The 18,495-nt window shown below is 46.3% G+C and overlaps 1 protein-coding gene across 1 annotated transcript in view; it reads left to right on the forward strand.

Moving 5' to 3' along the window:
* Positions 1 to 7,101: 7,101 nt before the first annotated feature.
* The window catches only part of FGD1 (FYVE, RhoGEF and PH domain containing 1), a gene marked incomplete at its 5' end in the record, with an annotated part of 38,700 nt that continues 27,306 nt past the window's right edge, over positions 7,102 to 18,495 (forward strand). Inside the window, one exon of the mRNA XM_080910714.1 lies at positions 7,102 to 7,408. Coding sequence (XP_080766840.1) covers positions 7,102 to 7,408 — 307 coding nt within the window. The remainder of the gene's footprint in view (positions 7,409 to 18,495) is intronic.

Here is an 18,495-nt window from a genome sequence, read left to right on the forward strand (position 1 = left end):
CTGTGCGCATTTTTTAAAAGATTTGTATTTCTGTTACTTTATTTGTTTATATGCATGTGTGTGTGTGTGTGTGTGTGTGTGTGTGTGTTTGTGTGTGTGTGTGTGTGTGTGTGTGTGTGTGTGTGTGCCACATGCATGAAGATGACAGTGGATGCCAGAGGTATCAGATCTTCTGGAACTGAAGTTCCTAACAGTTGTGAGCTGTCCAAGAGAACTGAGTTGAGAGCTGGGAACACAACTCAGGTCCCCTGGAAGAGCAGCAAGCACTCATAATTGCTGAGTCATCCCTCCCGCCTCTTGGTTTACATTCTTTAGGAAAAGCACCGAGGACACTAAAGAACTTTGGTTTGTGTGAGATATAGCAATTGATATTTGCCATATTAGAAATTAAAACCAAAGACTTAAATATGTATTGATTTAAAACTAAATTATAAATACATTACATGTAACAGAGCATAATTTTATGATCATTTGTTTTTTGGGTTTTTGAGACAGTGAGAACTCCTTCCACAATCCAGGCTGGCTTTGAACTCACTGTGTAGCACACCTGGCCTTGAATTAGAAGTGGTCCTCCTGCCTCAACCTTCTCAGTTCTGGGATTGCAGGTATGAGCCACTGTATCCACAAATAACTACGCTTTCCAAAATAAACATGATTTAGTAAATTACTATTATTTTTTTGTTTTTTTTGTGAATCTCTTTATTTAGTGTATGACATAATAGAAGACAGATTCTCATATCTGCCTGTGCACTCAATCTCTTGGGATATCATATGTCATGTAACCTGTCAATGTTTTATTCAAATTCTTTAGTGAATGAAAGTTTTAAAATCGAATAGCTTCTTATTAGTATTCTGCTACAGAGTTCCTTGGGTCCATGGGCTCACTAGACAACACTATGAGAAACACTGTAGTAAGAAAGATAGATGCCTACAGTATTGGGTCAGAGTACCGGCATCCTTCAGCTTTACTTGAGAATGCCAAATATGCTTCTAGAGGTTGTATCAATTTACACTCTCATTCATGGTGTATCCATTCACTCTTGATCCATTTTGGTGTCTGCCCTCTCCACTCCCTATAAGGTCACCAATGTTATCCATGCTGCTAGTGCCAATAGACTCTTCCCATTCCTCATCTTAGTCCATTACTCAGTACGCTTGAGATGTTCCAGACATATGCCACATCAGGGCTCTAGGAGTGTACCTCTGTTTCAGTCTCTCACTTTTGATCCTTTATTGGAGCCCAATCATGAAACTATTCCATTTTCTTTCTTTCCTTTTCTTTGTTTTGAAGGCCGAGTTTTTCTGTATAGCAGCCCTAGCCATTCTGGAACTTACTCTGTAGAACAGGCTGGCTTTAAACATGTATAGATCCACCTGCCTCTGTATCTAGAGTGTTGGGATTAAAGGCCCATGCCACCACCATCTGGTTCTTTCTTTACTTTATCTCAGGCCAGTCTTTTCTATTTCACCCTGTAGCTTTGTCTGAACTCCAATAGTTTGAGATCTGCCTATTTCTGACACCTGGGTGTTAGAATTAAAGATATGTGCCTCCATATCCAACCCTATTCTCAGGACTTTTATTGTCACCTCTGGTTGATGACTTCCATTTACATCTGAAACCTCTTCCCTTGGATGCATACATGACAACCCATGTGACTTCTCCACTTGGACGTTCAAAGACTTAACATATAAAACTGGACATTTTCAGTGACAGGGTCTTACTCTGTGCTCCAGGTTAGCCTCAAACTCTAGGCAATCCTCCTGCCTTGGTCTCCCAATTTTTGGGATTACAGGCATGAGCAACCACACCTGGTTTTTCTACAACTGAATCTTGATCTATATCTCCCCTTGAAAACCAGTTTTTCTTTCTATTTCATTTAAAAGACTCAATAGTTACAACAACATGCTAGATGTGGCAGCACATGAGTTTAATCCTAACATGAGGGAGGCAGAGACCTCCAACTCCAGTCTGGTCTACATAGTGAGTTGTAGGCCGGACAGGCTACATAGTGAGATCCTGTCTCAACAAAACAAAGTAATAAATGAAAGTAAATAGTTAAAATTATTTTTTAATAAAATTATGACACACTACTTCATTTTCTTTGGGCTTTTGTTTCTTGGTACTGAGAACTGAATCAGGGCCTTGGACATTCTAGGCAGGTATTACCTCCTGATTTTACTTTTTTTTTTTTTTTTTTTGCGACAAGATTTTACTAAGTGGTACAAGCTGGTCTTGAACTCAAACCAGGCAAGTTTGAACTTGTGACCCTTCTTCCTCAGTTTCCTATGAGACCATGCCTAGCTCCACTATGACTTTTTCCACTTGTTTCCCAAATTGACTTTAGTATTTGTCCATGTTTGAGCCACATCTAAAATTACTACTTCAAGCCTGATGATGAATTCAGTTTGACCCCTAGAATTAACATACAGGTCGAAGCAGACCAACTCTTACAAGTTGTCCTCTCATCTCCATGTATGTGCGGGAGCATGTCCCCATCACCACACACAGCATTAATAGTATGACTAGTATTTAAAATTAATTAAAAATAAAATTACCAGCTTAATAGATTTTCATTGTATTTAGAATAGAATCCATTGTCCTTAGCATGGTCTAAAAAGCCTTACATAATTCACTTCTGTCTACTCTGACCTCATATCCCAATACTCTCCATTTGACTCACTATGCTGTAGCCTTCCCACAGCTTGTAACTAAAGTTGTCCATTGACATCTTTTGGAAATTGGTTACAGGACACCTGCCCAATGAATAACAAACTCTACAGATACTCAGGTCTTCTATATAAAATGGCACAGCCTGTGTAATATAGTAAGACTCCATCTTCAAAAAGCAAAAAACACTATAACATTTGTAACTAAAATGCACATATCATCCTGTATGCCTTTTCCATCTCTAGAAGGCTTATAATAGTCAATACAATGTAACACTATGCAAATACTTGTTATGATGTGTTGTTTAGGGAATGATGACAAGAAGAGCATCTATGGACATTCATTACAGGGCTTTTGGGCTTTGTTTTTGAGAAGCAGGGCTTCTCTGTGTAGCTCTGGCTGTCAAACTCATTCTGTTGACCAGGCTGGCCTTGAACTCATGAGATATGTTTGTTTCTGACTCCCCAGTGCTAGGACTAAAGCCATGTGCCACCACAACCAGCCTTTTCTCAAGTCCTTTTAACTTGAGGTTGGTTGAATCCGTGGATGCCCATTCTCTACAGGGTCTTCCTACTTACTGAGGCCTTACCCTGGAATACGTTTTTTTTTTTTTTTTTAAAGATTTATTTATTTATTTTATGCATGTGTGAGTACACTGTAGCTATCTTCAGACACACCAGAAGAGGGCATCAGATCCTATTACAGATAGCGGTAAGCCACCATGTGGTTGCTGGGAATTGAACTCAGGACTCAGTGCTCTTAACTGCTGAGTCATCTCTTTAGCCCTGCCTCCACCCCACCCCAATACTTTCATATGCATTCTTCATTTGCTGATTCCCATTCTCTCTAGTTTTGCTAGATCCTTACATCTAAACACTATCAACCCCCAAATTCTTTTTCTCCTGTCACTCTGTTCTGTTCATTCATAGCCTATCAGCAATTTATAATTGTGTATGTTTATGTGTTGCAATCTTCTGTGCATTTATGTCACGTCATCTCTAGTATGGGACTGGTCATCATAAGAATAGAGTGCTCAGCACCTTTCCTGTTTGTGATCCTTCTTGCCTCATATGGAGCCTAGACTACATGCTCAAGAGACATTCACAGAGTCAGCTGAAACTTAGGCAAGCGAAGAGGAATGAGGGAAAAGTGAAGATTTCCAAGCAAGGGCAGCAAACATGCAAAAACTCAGCCTCCATCCCAACACTCAGGAGCCTGAAGCAAGAGGACTCATTGCAAGTCCAAGGTCAGCCTAGATTCCAGAGTGACGCTCTGCTGCTAAAAAAAACCCTAAAGAAGCAAAAGAGATCAACAACCAAAAACCTCCAGAGGTTATATACGTGTATGAAATTGTCAAAGAATTTTAAAAATTAAGTAAAAAAAACCTTCAGAGGCTAGACAGACCAAGGAAGGAACAGCCTTACAATTTTTCAACGTTGACTCAAGCATTAGGTTTAGAAAGGCTGATTGAGATCTCACCAGATCATAAAGAGCCCTGCTGAACCTCCAATGTTCAGAAAGGTACATTTTTCTTTTGAACTCTTGGGGATTTGAAAGATTCTAAACATGTGAATAATATTTGATTTTGAAAGACTGATGTGGCAACGTATGCCTTTAATCTCAGCACTCAGGAGGCAACCACAGAGGGATGACAAGTTCAAGACCCGCCTGGGCTACACCGTAAGAGCTTGTCTCAAAAAAAAAAAAAAATAATACAGACTGCCTACAGTATAGAGAATAGATTCCGGGCAGGACTCAATAAGCACTTGCCTATGTTGCCTGAGGCATTGGGTTCAATACCTGACAATGAAAAATAATTAAGAATAGGTTCCAGAGAGCGAGACTGAACCAGGAGAGCTGTGAAGGTATTGAATATTAGAAACTGTGCTGGCCTACGCCAGGGTAGTGTCAATAGAAATGAAGAGACTGTATAAATAGGCGATGGAGATGGTCCTATAGATCACAGGAGGACTTGGTAATTGCATGGAGGGTGTGGAAGAGAGAGAAGAGATCCAGGGAACAGCTTGGATCTCTAGTTTGGCCAAGACCTTTCATTTAGGTAAGGTACAAAAGTACAAACTCATTGAGAGTAGGATTTCTTGATTTGAGAAAGAATGGAGATTCTAGATTTTTCTAGAATATTTAAGCAATGCTGTCTTCTAAGCAGCTGAATATCTGGGCCAGGAAATTTTTAAAAATTTATTTATTTTACATATTTGAGTGCTTTGTCTGCATGTACACCTGCATAACAGAAGAGGTCAGATCTCATTGAAGATGGTTGTGAGGCACCATGTGGCTGCTGAGATTTGAACTCAGGACCTGTGGAAGAGCAGTCAATGCTCTTAACCACTGAGCCATCTCTCCAGCCCCAGGAAAATGTTTTGATTGGGAGTTTTTTTCAGAGTAACCATCAAAGAAGCAGTAATTGAAGCTGTAGAAGCAAATGAGATATTGAAGAAAGACCAGAGAGAGAGTGCAAAGGAAGGCAAGATAGCTCAGGCCAAAGCTCCCAAGAACTCTACTAAGATGAGGAGGAAACTGTAAAGGAAAAAGCAGAAAAATAAGCAGAGTATGTCACAGGGAAGTAATTTCAAGAGAAGTGGGAGATCACTGGTGCTCCCAAATGCTAGCTAGCACATCCAAATAGGATGATCTGGGAGGATTCTTTTGGGTTTAGTAATGTAAGCTATGGAACACCTTGATTAGAAAAAACAGTTTGGAAGAAGTAGTAGAGGTGAGTTGTAGCAGGGCTAAAGGTAAGTGGGAGGTAGGAAATGGGACACTTGACTATGAGCAAGTCTTGAGTCATCTGTAGAAGAGAAGAGAGACAATTTTTGGAGCTTGTTTTTTTTAGATGGGAGAAGATACCTGACTGTTTAAAGCCCAGGGAAGAGGAACACGGAACAAACTCAGACCGAGGTCTGTTGCTAAGAATTCCAGACCTGTCTTCTGGTGTCTTCTGTTCACTCCCTGTAAGTAAGACATGGGCTTATCTGCTAAGTACCATGGGGGGGCACAAATCAAGATGTTGGCGAGACTAGATTTGATATGGCCTCTGTGGGTGAGAGTTATCTAGGCAATAGAGGGGAAACTGAAAAGAAAGTTGACTAGTAGTAGGGCTGTGGGTCACTTCTGAGGGACTTGTAGAAGCTGGGAAATGAGGCTTTATCCTGACACCAATGTGGAAAATTGTAGTACTATTCAGTAATGTTCAGCTGCCTGGGCACAAGGATGGAAAAAAAGGCAAACAGTTGGACTGATTCAAGATTGGGTTGCTGCCAGCCGGATAACGGACAAAATAAGGGACCGAGACAAAAAGAGTTGAAAAGTAAAGGACCATGAGATCTGGTCAGAGAAATAAGTAGCAAAGGATCACTATGTGCCAAACCGAGCTTAACTCTGGAACATGTGGAAAGGCTTCTGGGAAAGAGAGTGATGGGAGAGCGGAAGAAGACAAGAGATGCGACGGAAGGGTCGATTTGGGAAATTGGGCCCAGAGACTTGCTTCTGTGGGACCAAGGAAGGAGGGGAAGGAAAGCTGAAGAGCCAGCAGAAGGAGGGCCTTAAGCTCCTAGCAGTTAGAGGTGAAACTGGCCCTAGCGAGGGGGCGTGGCCAAGCTCAAATCCCGACGAGGGGGCGGGACTCCAATAACTGGGTCTCAGCGCCGCGGTGGCTGCGGCTGTCTCCGCAACGGCTCGCGCCTCCCCATCCCCCAGTTCCCAGAGCTCTTCCCGCCTGCCGCGGTGGAGACCCAGGCCGAAGGCGGGGAAGCCCGGTCCAGCCCGTTCCTCTGCCCGCGCGGCTGGAGCATCGTTCCAGAGGACTGCCCGAAGGCAAGCCTCGCAGCCGGAGAGCGCGGCTCACACGCGCGCCTCCCGGCCGCGGCCGTCCTCTCTTCCCTCCTTCCTCTCCTCTCTCCCCTCCCCTCTCCTCCGCCCCCAGCCTCCGCTGCGGCGGGAGGAAGAACCCTTCCCGACCAGCCCAGAGAACCCAGGTCGGTTCTCATTCCGGGAGAAAGAGACCCCCTCGGTGGGATCCGGCTAGCCGCTCGCCCCCGGCCACGGAAGTGACTGGTCGTCTATTAAGAGAGCTCGCGCCTAGTGCAGCCCCCGACCCTCGCCCAGCCGCAGCCGCATAGACAGCGCTCCCCAGCGGGCCCCCAGCCCCACCGAGCCCACTCCCCGCTTGGGGCCAGGGCTGGCGATGCCTGGCTCGGCAACGGCGGTGGCCGCGGTTGCTGCTGCCGCCGCCACGGCTGCTGGCCGGAGCCGGGGTCGGGGGCTCGAGTCTCTGCATTGGGGCTGAGCCCGCAGCCCCGCCCCCCGAGCCTGAGGCCGCTGCTCCGCCGGGCGCCGGGCCTTCTCCGCCCGCGCCTCCGCCCCAGGAACTGGAGCCAAGCGGGGAGCCCGGGCCCCGCGCCCAGGCCCGGACCATGCATGGCCACCGAGTCCCGGGGGGCCCTGGGCCTTCGGATCCCGAACGCTCAGCGGCAAATACCCCCAGCGCCGCTCCGCTGGCCTGTGCCGACTCGGACCCTGGAGCCTTGGAACCCGGACTGCCGGTGCGCAGGGGCTCAGGCTCAGCTCTTGGAGGCCCTTTGGATCCTCAGTTTGTTGGACCCTCGGACGCCAGCCTGGGAGCGCCTCTAAGCTCCCGGGTCTTGCCCTGCGGCCCTAGTCCTCAGCACCACCGGGCCCTGCGCTTCTCCTACCACCTGGAGGGCTCGCAGCCTCGGCCTGGTGAGTGATCCAGACAGCATGGGAACCTGGGCCACGGGCCTGGTACTGGGAAGGGGTTCTTGTTCTAGGACTTGGGGCCAACATGTTCACCCTAGCCCCTTGAGTCCCCTCAACCCCTAGCCTCTCCCACCCCCGCAGCCTTCGGTCCAGTCTTTCAGCATTTGCCCCTTGCTCTTCTCTGTCCCTTGCGCCCTCAAGCTTTAAGGCTCCTTTCTCTTTTAACTGCTGAGGCTAACAGGAGAGGAAGCGCTCCAAGAAAAGGGGGCAGGATTTCAGGGCAGCAATTGGGATGTGGTTGGGGGACTAGGAGAAACGAAGTCTCCCATTAGCTAAGTGCCTACATTTGTGCATGGCACTGAACTGGGTACTTTTTTTTTTTTTTTTTAACAAGGATTCTTGTTTCAGCTTCAGGAACCATCTGTGAAGTGGATATCATCAACCACATTTTTAGGGGTGCAGACTGAGGCTCTGAGAAGTAACTTGTCCAAGGTCACACTGTCATTATGGTGCCTGGATTCAAAACCAGATCAGAGTCCAAAATCTGTGGTCTTCCCGCTTCCCCAAACTGAAGCTGGAGAGTCATGCCAAGCTTTCTAGTTATGTGATTTCCCTTTATACTACTCAGGAGCCCTAAAGTATGAGCAAAAGAGAGAGGGAGGTGGTGGACTGATCCTCGATTGTGCTTCTGCTAGGTGTGCGTGGCCACAGTGCAAGGGGCGGACAAGGTAGGAGGTATTGATGTGAGAGAAGGGTGGAGATGGGTCTGGAGGAAAGAGCTGAAGGTGCTGGTGGGTAGGAAGCGAACAGAGGGCTCAGAAGGGAGAGCTGCTGGGCTAGGAGATTGTTTGGAAAGATCATCAGGATGGTTGCTTGGGTTTGCAGTGGTGGAACAACTCTAGGTCAGGCTGGGGCCACAGACCCAGATGGGCCTTTTCATAGCTCAGAGTATCTGAGCAGCCTAGCAGAGCCTCTTGGATAGTCTCACATGGGCCATAGTCTGGGAGCCTTGAAGGGAGAGCAGTGTGTATATCTGCCCTATCTTTGCTGGGACTAAAGGAGGTGGTGAGCCTCTAGCTGCTTCCAGGGCTCATATCTCACCTTCCACAGAGCGCTAGGACTGTGGCTCAGTACCAGGTAGTAGTGACAGTTGGTGAAGCATAAAACACGGGCCGAATATGCCTCTCTCTGCTGTCTGTTCTTGGGATAGTTATGGAACCTCTGAGAGAGTTCAGGCCCTGCCTCCTCACCCCCTTGTGAACTGGAAATAGGCAGCTGACACTCTTTAATGCTCTGCCCTGCTTGTTGCTTCTTCTGGCTCCCCAAACTCCCCTGGACACATGCTGTGGGGGGGGGGGCTACTCACACGTACTTACTAGATCTCAGCTCCTCCCTGCAAATCCCCAAACAGCCAGAGCTCTCCTGCTGCGGAGCCTTTGCATTTGCTTTGCCTTCTGCCTGTTAGCTCTTCCCTCAGCCCTCCACCTGGCTTGCTCCTCATCTTTCTGGTCTCAGCTCAAATGTCCCCTCTGAGAGACCTTCCCTGACCACTTTAAGTAGGGCCTCTTGTGAATCTCCATCACAGCTGCCAGTGTGTGTCTATCCTTACATTTAACGCAGTCCGGAAGTGCCCTCTTGGATGTGTCTACTTGTTTATTGCTGCTCATATGCCACCAGAATGTGAGCTCCTTGAGGGCAAGGGGGTTTCGTCTCTTGTTTTATGTCATATACCTAAGGGACTAATGCCGTGCCTAACACATGGCAGGTATCAATGTCTGAATAGATTGTAAGGGAACACACAGTAGGCCCCCCTGTAACTATTGCCTAAGAGGACACTGAGTTCCCACCTAGCAAATACTCTTGGTCTGGGAGTCAAAGTTAGGAAGGTCTTGACCCTTGGTCTCTGCCCTCTCTGGTCAACATGGGGTTGATAATGAGCATGCTTTTCTATTCCACCAGTTCCTCCAGATTCTAAAGCCAGGGACCCTTCCAAGACCATCTCCCTCTTCTCCCCAAATCAATAGCGCTGTTTTCAGGATCCTGACCCCCCAGTTAAATCCTTGCCTCTGTTGCCTGAGTGGTATCTTTTATTTTACACCCCTCCCCCTTTTTTGTTTTTCAAAATAGGGTTTCTTTGTGTAGCCCGGGTGGTTCTGGCTCTCAGAAATTCACCTGCCTCTGCCTCCCAAGTGCTGGAATTAAAGGCTTGCTCCAGCACTGCTCCTGCAGGAGTCTTCTACTTAAAAGTAAAGATTGGAGGTAGAAAGGGAAAGCCTTGCTCTCACATCTAGCCATTCCTCACCTTACTGTGTGTCCCTGGATAAATGACTTCAGTTCTTTTGTGCCTCAGTTCCCCTCATCTAGAGAGTGATATCTAGGAATCCGTCAGATTCTTTTTTGCAATGCCCTCAGCAACTAAGGGCTTAAAAAGTAAAATATGAGGAGATAAAACCCTCCTGAAGAAGAGGCGGAGGAATTTCTCAAGTCCTGACAAGGCGGGCACTGGGCCATGTGATTCACAGTAGCATGGGCTGTGAGAGGCCCGCCTCCCCCCTCTGCACAGCCAGCTCAGAGGTAGGCACAAGTGACTTGCCTCTCTCCGTAGGACTTGCCTATAATTGGCTCAGAATGGGCAGGGGTGGTGGATTGAGGGTGTGTGTATAAAAGGGAGAGCAAGAAACAGGGAGAGAGACAGAAACCTGAGCTTTAGTTAAAAGGTTAGAAGCATTTTCGTCCACATGCTAAGCAATGCATGTGTCTGCTGCCTTTCTCCATCAGACTACTGAGACTTTTATTGAATCACCAGCCTTAAGTCCCAGTGGCACATCCCAGAGCAGCAGGGGGGTGGGTGGTGTGAAAATAATAATTATATCTTATCTATGTGAAGAGCTCTGAATTACCTCCGGGCCCTTTCTTTTTGTTATTCTTTCTAGTTCCTAGTGGAGAGTGTTTATGCTCTTGTTTTAGGCTGATAAAGGCCAAGGCTTCCTTGGGTCACTGGGATAACCCAGTGAGATACCCCTGTCCCCAACACTTGGAAAGGGTTGGCAAAGGGCTTCCAAGTGTAGGTTTATGCATAAGGATGAGGGAGAATCCTGCTATAGTCCTCAAGGCTGAGGCCTGGAATGCTTTCTCAATGTTGTTGAGTTGGAGAAAGTTTGGGCCTGACCCTAGCTCAGTCAAAGGAGTTGATGTTAGAGCCATTTTGTGGGGGAACTAAGAAAAGCAGCCAATGAAAGTAGTGGAAGGGGCTGGTTCTTTCTTACTTGGTTACATCTTCAGAGACTCAAAAGACTTAAGCTTAAGCTACAAAAGTCCTTAGACAATAGCTGCGTCTGGGTTTTTTAGTCTCAGTATACATCAGAATCCTTTGTTGACCTTGAGGAATAAATGTCAGTCTCAGACTCCAATTCAGAGTTACAGAGGCTTGGAGTTACAATCTAGGAATCTGGTTTCAAAAAAGGATTCCCAGACAAGGGACAGGTGTAGTGGTGTACATCTTTAATGCCAGGCAGAGGCAAGAAAATGTCTTGAGTTCCAGGCCAGCCAGAGCTATATGGTGAAAGCCTTTCCCAACATCAAAGATTCCCAGATGGTTTTGATGCATAGCCTAGGGTAGAAGCCAGGCCTGTTTTTTTTTTTTTTTTTTCTTCCAGTTGAGTCAATGGAGAACTGGAGACAGTGATTTAGCCAAGTTTCTATAGTGAGTGAACATTGGTCTCCCTTTCTTCCCAGAATCATATGGATATTCCTCAACTCACTTTCAGCCCAGAAAGGAAGCATGGGATATAAGAGAGCAGGTTAATCCTTTGCCCCCACCCCCAACACTGGATACCTTTGGTTTACCTTTCTCCCTTGCTTTTGTGAATGGCTACTATTTGACTGTTTTGAGTTGGAAGGCAGTTGCAATTCCAGAACTCTAGGCCTAGGAAATCTGGTATGAGCATTCATTTCTCAATGCAAGACCCCATCCCATCCCAAGGGACAGGACTTAGAAGTATGTCAACTAAGACTTAAGACCTAGAGAATGTAGAGGTCAGTTGAACTAAAGGTCAGGTGTCAGCAAAGACATGCAAACACTGATTAGGGGCCTGGTATTGGGAAGGGTGGAAAAATATGGCTAGCAAATAGACTTTGTCCTGAAGGCAAACAGGAACCATCAAGGGTTCATTCACAGGGAAATGATGTACTTAAGTGCTAGAGTTTTGGAGCTCTCATAGGAGCAGATGGAGAATGGAAGGGGTTAAGTAGTGGAAGTCTGTGGAGGGACAAACATGGGTGTCATAGATTTTGTGAGAGGTGATGGTAGCTCAGGTTAAAGTTTAGAAGAACATTTCATCGTCAACATGGACAAGCCTTAGTAATGGCTGTAGAGGCAAGGAAGGGGAGAAAATCCAGGATGGTTCTGGGTGGTTTTCTCAAAGCAATTAACTCCAGTGACCTAGTGGATGGTGGTGGAGTCATCTACACAAGAGAAGAAGACCTGATTCTTTAGGGGAAGGTGATAAGTTGTGTTTGAGACTCGATGAGTTTGAGAAGCCCAGGAGGATATGAGAATAGTAATGGTCACTAGACACGGACTTAAGATTATAAATCTTCAGCAGGATTTCTGTGTGAGAGTTGCTTGGAAGTGTTCACTACCAACAAGGTGGCTCTTATGCGGAGTATGTGTGCTTCTGAGGAGCAGTTTCATCCTTGAAGACATGCTGAGGTCAGCAGAGCCACATTCTGATGTGTCTGTGTGTGTGTGTGTGTGTGTGTGTGTGTGTGTGTGTGTGTGTGTGTCAGCTTTAAACATTTTCGGAAAGGGGGGGTATTCCACACACATTGAGGATAGCTGGCTTTCACAAAGAAGTTCTAAAAGGCAAATCAAACATCACCAAGTAGTTGTGTGGCCCCTTCCTCGTTTTTTCATGGTGAGGGTATTTGAGAGGCCCCATAGGTTTTTTTGTTTGTTTGTTTGTTTTTGTTTTGTTTTTTTTCTTGTTTGTTTTGTTTCCCAAGAAGGATCTGTGGGATAGGAAAAGTGGTGAGCTAGGTGGTGAGGTTTGTAGGTTTGGGAAACAAACATGTCAGATTTAGTTTCTAGTAAGCTGGAGCCATTCAGACACAATGCAGTATAAAGGCTTGGTAGGTGGGAGCTCCGTGGTGAGGTGGATAGGTAGGCAAAGGGACTTCTCCAGATGAGAGGAATCAGAAGTTTCCAATGGAGGTGCTTGGCACCTCCACTCAGCCCTTTCAGATGTCCTGTCCAAGGGGGGCCCAGCTAGGGCTCCCTCCACCCGCAACAGTGACTGACAGTTAACTGTACCCTACAGAGACATAAGCAGTGGCTTTCTGCAGCCAGTTAGCTAAATGCCTTAGGCAGATGTGGTGCTGGCCAGACGCTGGCTGGGTGGGGCTAGGACCTGTCTGGAATGAGGGCAGAAAGCATAGCCTGTCATTGGCTAGCTACTTGGAGTTGAGTTCCTTAATGCAAAGAGAGCATGCACCCTTGGAGCCGAAAATCCAGCCCTCCAGGGCTCTAGTGTCCTATAGCTTGACCCTGGAAGGCGCCTGTTTTACCTCCAGAACATTCGGAGACAAGGTTATAGGATATCCAGTGAAGAACCTCAGCCTTCCTGGATCTGCGTGTTGTGTCCCTAGGCCTCATTCCCATCTCAGGACTTCAATTTCCCCATTTCTAATATTGCTTATCCCATTTGCCTGGCATATAATAGGACAACCATAAATACTTTGTGAACCTGTCTACAGTGTGCTCAGCTCTGCGATAGATGCTGAGAAACAGCCCTGTCTTCATGGAGCTCGCATCTAGCAGGAAAGATACAGTGCAAGTCATCACCAGCACAGCCATTGCAGGGGTACATGGAGAGGAGTCAGGTCAGACATTAGTGTTCAGACCTGAAGCATAAATAGATGTCCAGAGGTGAGGAGAGATGGAAAAGCAGTTCATGTTGCAGGAACAACATGTGCCAAAGCCTTAGGCGGAAGAAAGCACTTTCGAGGAATAGACAAGAGGCCATTGTGGCTCAAGGATGGGTGTGGGGCAGTGTTCTTGAGTTTAGGGCTTTCTTGTTCCTATTCGGAGTTCACCCCGAGGCTAGGGTAAGCCTGGCTGGCCTGTGGAGAGGGTTTGGGAGTTAGTTGATCGTGTGAATTAAGCTTCAGAGGACTGGTGGAGAAAGACCAGTCTGACTTGGATGATTAGAAGTCCTTGCTGTTCCTGGGGTGGGGAAAACAAGAGGAGGAGCCAACTAAAGGCTGGCTAAAGTAGGGATGCTTGTTATTTTTAGGATACACTAAGTCTGAGGAACCCCAACATAAGTCATCTAGAATAGTGCACAACAGGCACCAGCTGTGTTTTCCTGGGCCCCAGAGTAAGAACAGGATGGTGAGGTCACAGGTGTGTGGCCAGAGCTGCAGGGCCACAGCAGGCGCTCCGGTTGCCTTTTCCCTCTCTGTTGTCTGCTCCACTTCCTGTGTTATGCTTCACAGTGTCCCCGAAAGGGAAAGGGTTAAGTCACTGAGTCTTCTCTGGAAAGTGGGAAAGGCGGGACTGGCAGGGCTGGCCCCTGGGAGCTGCAGCTGGCATAGAAGGCCTTCCGCTAGCCAGTAAGGCCAGCGCTGCCTCTGCAGCCGCCCACGCTGCCTCCTTTGCCTTCACCTTCTCAGCTTCCCTTCCAGCTTCTTCCTGGCTCCCCCAGGCTGGGCCCCTCTACCTAATACATTCCAGGTGTAGGTGCAGCCCCTCTCACACTGCAGGGCAGCAGGGGAGGGGTTAGGGGAGGTGGAAGTCTCTTTTGCTGTGTGTCTTTTAGGGTGAGTTTCCTAATCTCTGGGACTGTTGCTCTCTGAAAATTCCCTTCAGGGATCTTTCAGCCATGTCTCTGGCGATGATGAGGAGAGGCCTCCTCCCAGACCCCCCCCCCTCCATTGCCTCCTTGAAAACTTTCATGTGGTCTTGCTATTCATGCCTCAGTTTTCTTATCTATAAAATGTCATGTAATGCCTACCTTTTAGGACTGCTGAAAGGATTAAATGTCACAGGTCAAGCCCAAAGGCCCATTGTAGCCATATTCAACAGGTGTCCCTGGCCTGCCATTTTGCCTCGTGGCCTGCATCCATCTGTGACTTCCATGCTTCATGCCAACCACCTTGCCTCCCTGTCCATTCAGACTTGTCCCGATTTCTGTTTTGTATTTCATATCTATCTGGATTTCTGAAGGTTTCCTGCTTTCTGGTTCCTTGTCTTTGTCCCAGAATCTTTCTTTATTAAGGATTGTTTGTTTCCTTTTTTTTTACAAAGGGTTTCGCTTGGTCCAGGCTGGCCTTAAACTCACTATGTAGTTGAGACTGGCCTTGAACCCTTGGTCCTTCTGCTTCTGTTTCCCAAATGTTATGATTACTGCCATATACCACCACCAGGTCTAGCTTTCTATAAAGGATCTTTTCCTCTCCTAATTCCTCTGTGTACTCAGTTTTCAGGTTTGACCAGGCTTCTACTGGGCAGGAGGGTGGATGCATGGGTTTAGGGGGACAACCCTGGGGTCAAGACAGAGGTCAGAGGGACCATCCCTCTAGTGGCTTTGTCTTCCTTGGGAGGGTAATCCTAGCCAGCGTGGCAGCCCTAGCTGACAGTAATTACTGTCCCCAGTGCTCCCAGCTGCAGCTCCACTCCCTTCCCTTTCTGTCTTCTGAAGTCCCCAGCTCCTCCCAGGGGTGGAGCTACCACCCCCTGTCCTTTTCTGGACTCTGGTCCAGAGAAGACCAACAGAAGTGGCTCGGCCTTCACAGCAACCAAGCAGATGGAAGCAGGATGGGTTGCTTATGCTTTTAGACAGCAGTGTTCATGTGAGTGTGTGTGCGTGTGCCTGTCCTTTTGGCAGTCTCTGTTCCCATGGGTTATTTTATGTTTTACTAGCCTTTCTCTTGCGTGTGTGTGTGTGTGTGTGTGTGTGTGTGTGTGTGTGTGTGTGTGTGTGTGTTAATTTGCCTGTGTGTCTGCAGAGATCCTTGTAGGTCTGCATGTATTCACACGTATCTGCACATATCCATGTGGGTCTTTGCATCACTTTGTGTTGTGTTATAGATTATGTCGTTTTGGCTCAGTCTTAGTTTTGGAAGTTTCTAGCTGCTTCTCTATGTTGATCTGCCTGTTTTATCTGTTTCTGTGTCTGTCACTAACTATGTCCCCCATAAGTCAGTTTCTAATATCAGTGGCTGGGGTGCCTACTGGCATCCTTTGGCATTTCCTGCCAGACTTCCTATTCTGGAACTTTCTTATAAAGTCAGCACTCTATGTTTTAATTACATGCTTCATCTACACACCTTTTCAGGTCAACTTTTGTCAACCTTTCTTCCTTCATCTGTAGGACCACCTTGACCACCTATGTATGAAATAAAAACACTCTATTCTGGACAGCTCAACTTAAAACCACATTCTTCAGAAAGTTGTCTTATCTGTCCTTCCAAATATGATTTCTTCCCCAACTCAGCAAATTCACAAGAAATGTGCTCTGTGGCTACTCATAGATACACTTTGGATCTAACCACTGCTCACTTATTCTAGCCTCAAGTCAGGTATTTTCTGCTTTATGCCTCGCTTTCATTTCCTTTTTGTCCTCTTTCCCTTGTTCTTCCTTTTTTTAAATTGAGACATAGACTCACTCTGTAATCCTGGCTAGTTTGGAACTAGTTATAGTTGGAAACCAGACTGGCCTCCAACTTACAGAGAGCCACCTGCCTCTGCCTCTCTGAGTGCTGGGATCAAAGGCCTGTGCCACCATACCTGTACCTGTTTTCTTTATGTATAAAATGGCACTAATAACTCACAGAGCATGCCACACGAAAGTGTCAATACAATGCCTGACCTAGAACAGATGTTTAATAAGCAGTTGAATTTCCATATCTTACATCATCTTGAAAAAGTAACAGCTTCATTGGTAGTGTGTTTCTGGAAGCACTGGGTTGGATTCCCCTAGCACTGCATAAGCCACATACACTGGTGCATATCTGTAATCCCAGTACTCTGCAGGTAGAGGCAAGAGAATCACTATAATTCCAAAACCAGCCTGAACTACACAGTGAGTTGGAGACTAGCGTAGGCTACAAAGTATAACCTTGCCATAAGAACAGGAGGAGGAGGCTGCTACTGCTGCTGCTCAGCCAGGCCTGTACTCTATATATGGAGACACAGAGATCCTAAGTTCAAGGTGATCCTGGACTACATAGGGACTTTGAGGTCAGTATAGGCTAGAGACCCCTGTTTTTGTTGTTGTTGTTTTGTTTAAAAAACAACTTAAGTTCTAGAGATTTCTACATATTCTTTAGTTTTCAGTGGTAGATTTTAATTCAGGGACTGCCTGGCAAATATGAAATAACTTTCTTAACATGAAAGAGCCAGGGTCCTTTCAAGGAGCGGGACAAAGGGCCTCCAAGGCTGCTGCCCAAGGGCCAGAACATTATCAATATAAGGTAAAGAGCTGGACTAACAAGGTGTTTTAGTAGGTAAAGACACTTGTCACAAAATAACTGTGGACCTGACATCACAAAGTTCTCCTCTGAGCTCCCTTCCCACTCCAGGTCTCAGTTTGTCTCTCATTTAATAATAACAACAATAACAGTAATAATAAATTAACAAACTTTTCAAAAAGGTCAACAGCAAAGGTATAAGAGGCCTAAATAACTAGTCAACATGAAAGCCCACAAAGTTGGCCTCTTGAGTTTTATTTTGATTCAATTGGTCTGCTTTTTCTTTTCTTTTCTTTTCTTTTCTTTTTTTTTTTTTTTTTTTTTTTTTTTTTTGAGACAGGGTTTCTCTGTTCAGAAACTCCTTTGTAGACCAGGCTGGCCTCACTCAGAGATCCACCTCCCTCTGCCTCCCCAGTGCTGGGATTAAAATGTGTGTGCTACCACCGCCTGGCTTGGCCTTCTCATTCTTAAAATTAGGGGATTCCACCTGAGACCCTTGAAGATCGGAAGATCTGAAATCAGGCACTGTTCCCGCAAGGTAACAGCTGGATGGAGGGGATGATGTCTGTAGTGTAAGTGATGCGTGTGCTCTTGGCTTCACCTGCTTCCCACTAGTCCTTTCCTGCTTCTTTGATCTGTCTTAGTCTACAGAAAACTCCTCACTTCACACAGGGTTCACAGTTTACAGAAAGGTTCATTCCTTTACAAGAAAAAAAATTAACGGACAAGCTTTCTCCTTTATGAAATCTTCTTTTATTGGCAGGTCATCTACTTTACAATGGGTTTCTGTAGAACTTCTCACTTACAGAATATCCCTCCACTTTGAAGAAGGAAATTTCTTCTATTTTATAGAATTTTTTTCAGAGGAAACTTAAAACATAAAACAAAAACAAACAAACAAACCCCAAAGAGGTGAAAACAGGAAGATCGAGAGTTCAAGTTTGTTCTCTGCTAAGTTTGAGGCCAGCCTGGGCTACTGAGGCTGTTTCAAAAATAAAAAGAACAAACAAAAAGTTAAAGGAGGGCTGTAGTACACACCTCTAAACCCAGTGCTTGGAAGGCCCAGGCAGGGGAATTACCAAGAGTTTGAGGTCAGCCTGGGCTATAGAGTGAGTTCTAAACAAGCCTGGGCTATATAATGAGCCCCTGTCTCATAATTACAAAGCAAAAATAAAAATCAAAGAGACCCTTTATAGAAACCTGTTTTGCAGGAGGACACAGTCCTTAGGAAGCTCTTTGCTCGCCAGATGCCTCCCACTTTCTAAAAGTGCCTTTGCACTGCTGAAATTACCCCATTTTTGGCCCAGACCCTTATAGCCAAGAAGAGTAGGCTTCAGAGACGGAATGGTTGGGCTCCCCTTGGGGTTCCTGTAAAGAACACATTTCAACAAAGCTTTGTGCTCCGATTCCGAAGGAACATCTGCTAAACCAAGCCAGGCCTGGATGCAGTCTTACCCTGAAGGTGGACTGACACAGTGGAGCTGAAGTTCATTCATGCTCAGGAGGCATATGGGAAGAGTGAGGGCAGCTGTACCTTCAGCTCTTCCTTTCTCCCTCCAGTCCGAAAGACTTAAGAGTCTGAGTCCCATCCCCCCCTCCCACAGACCTGGTTACTCAAA

This window comes from Micromys minutus, assembly GCF_963924665.1.
Source record: "Micromys minutus genome assembly, chromosome: X".
Lineage (NCBI taxonomy): Eukaryota > Metazoa > Chordata > Mammalia > Rodentia > Muridae > Micromys > Micromys minutus.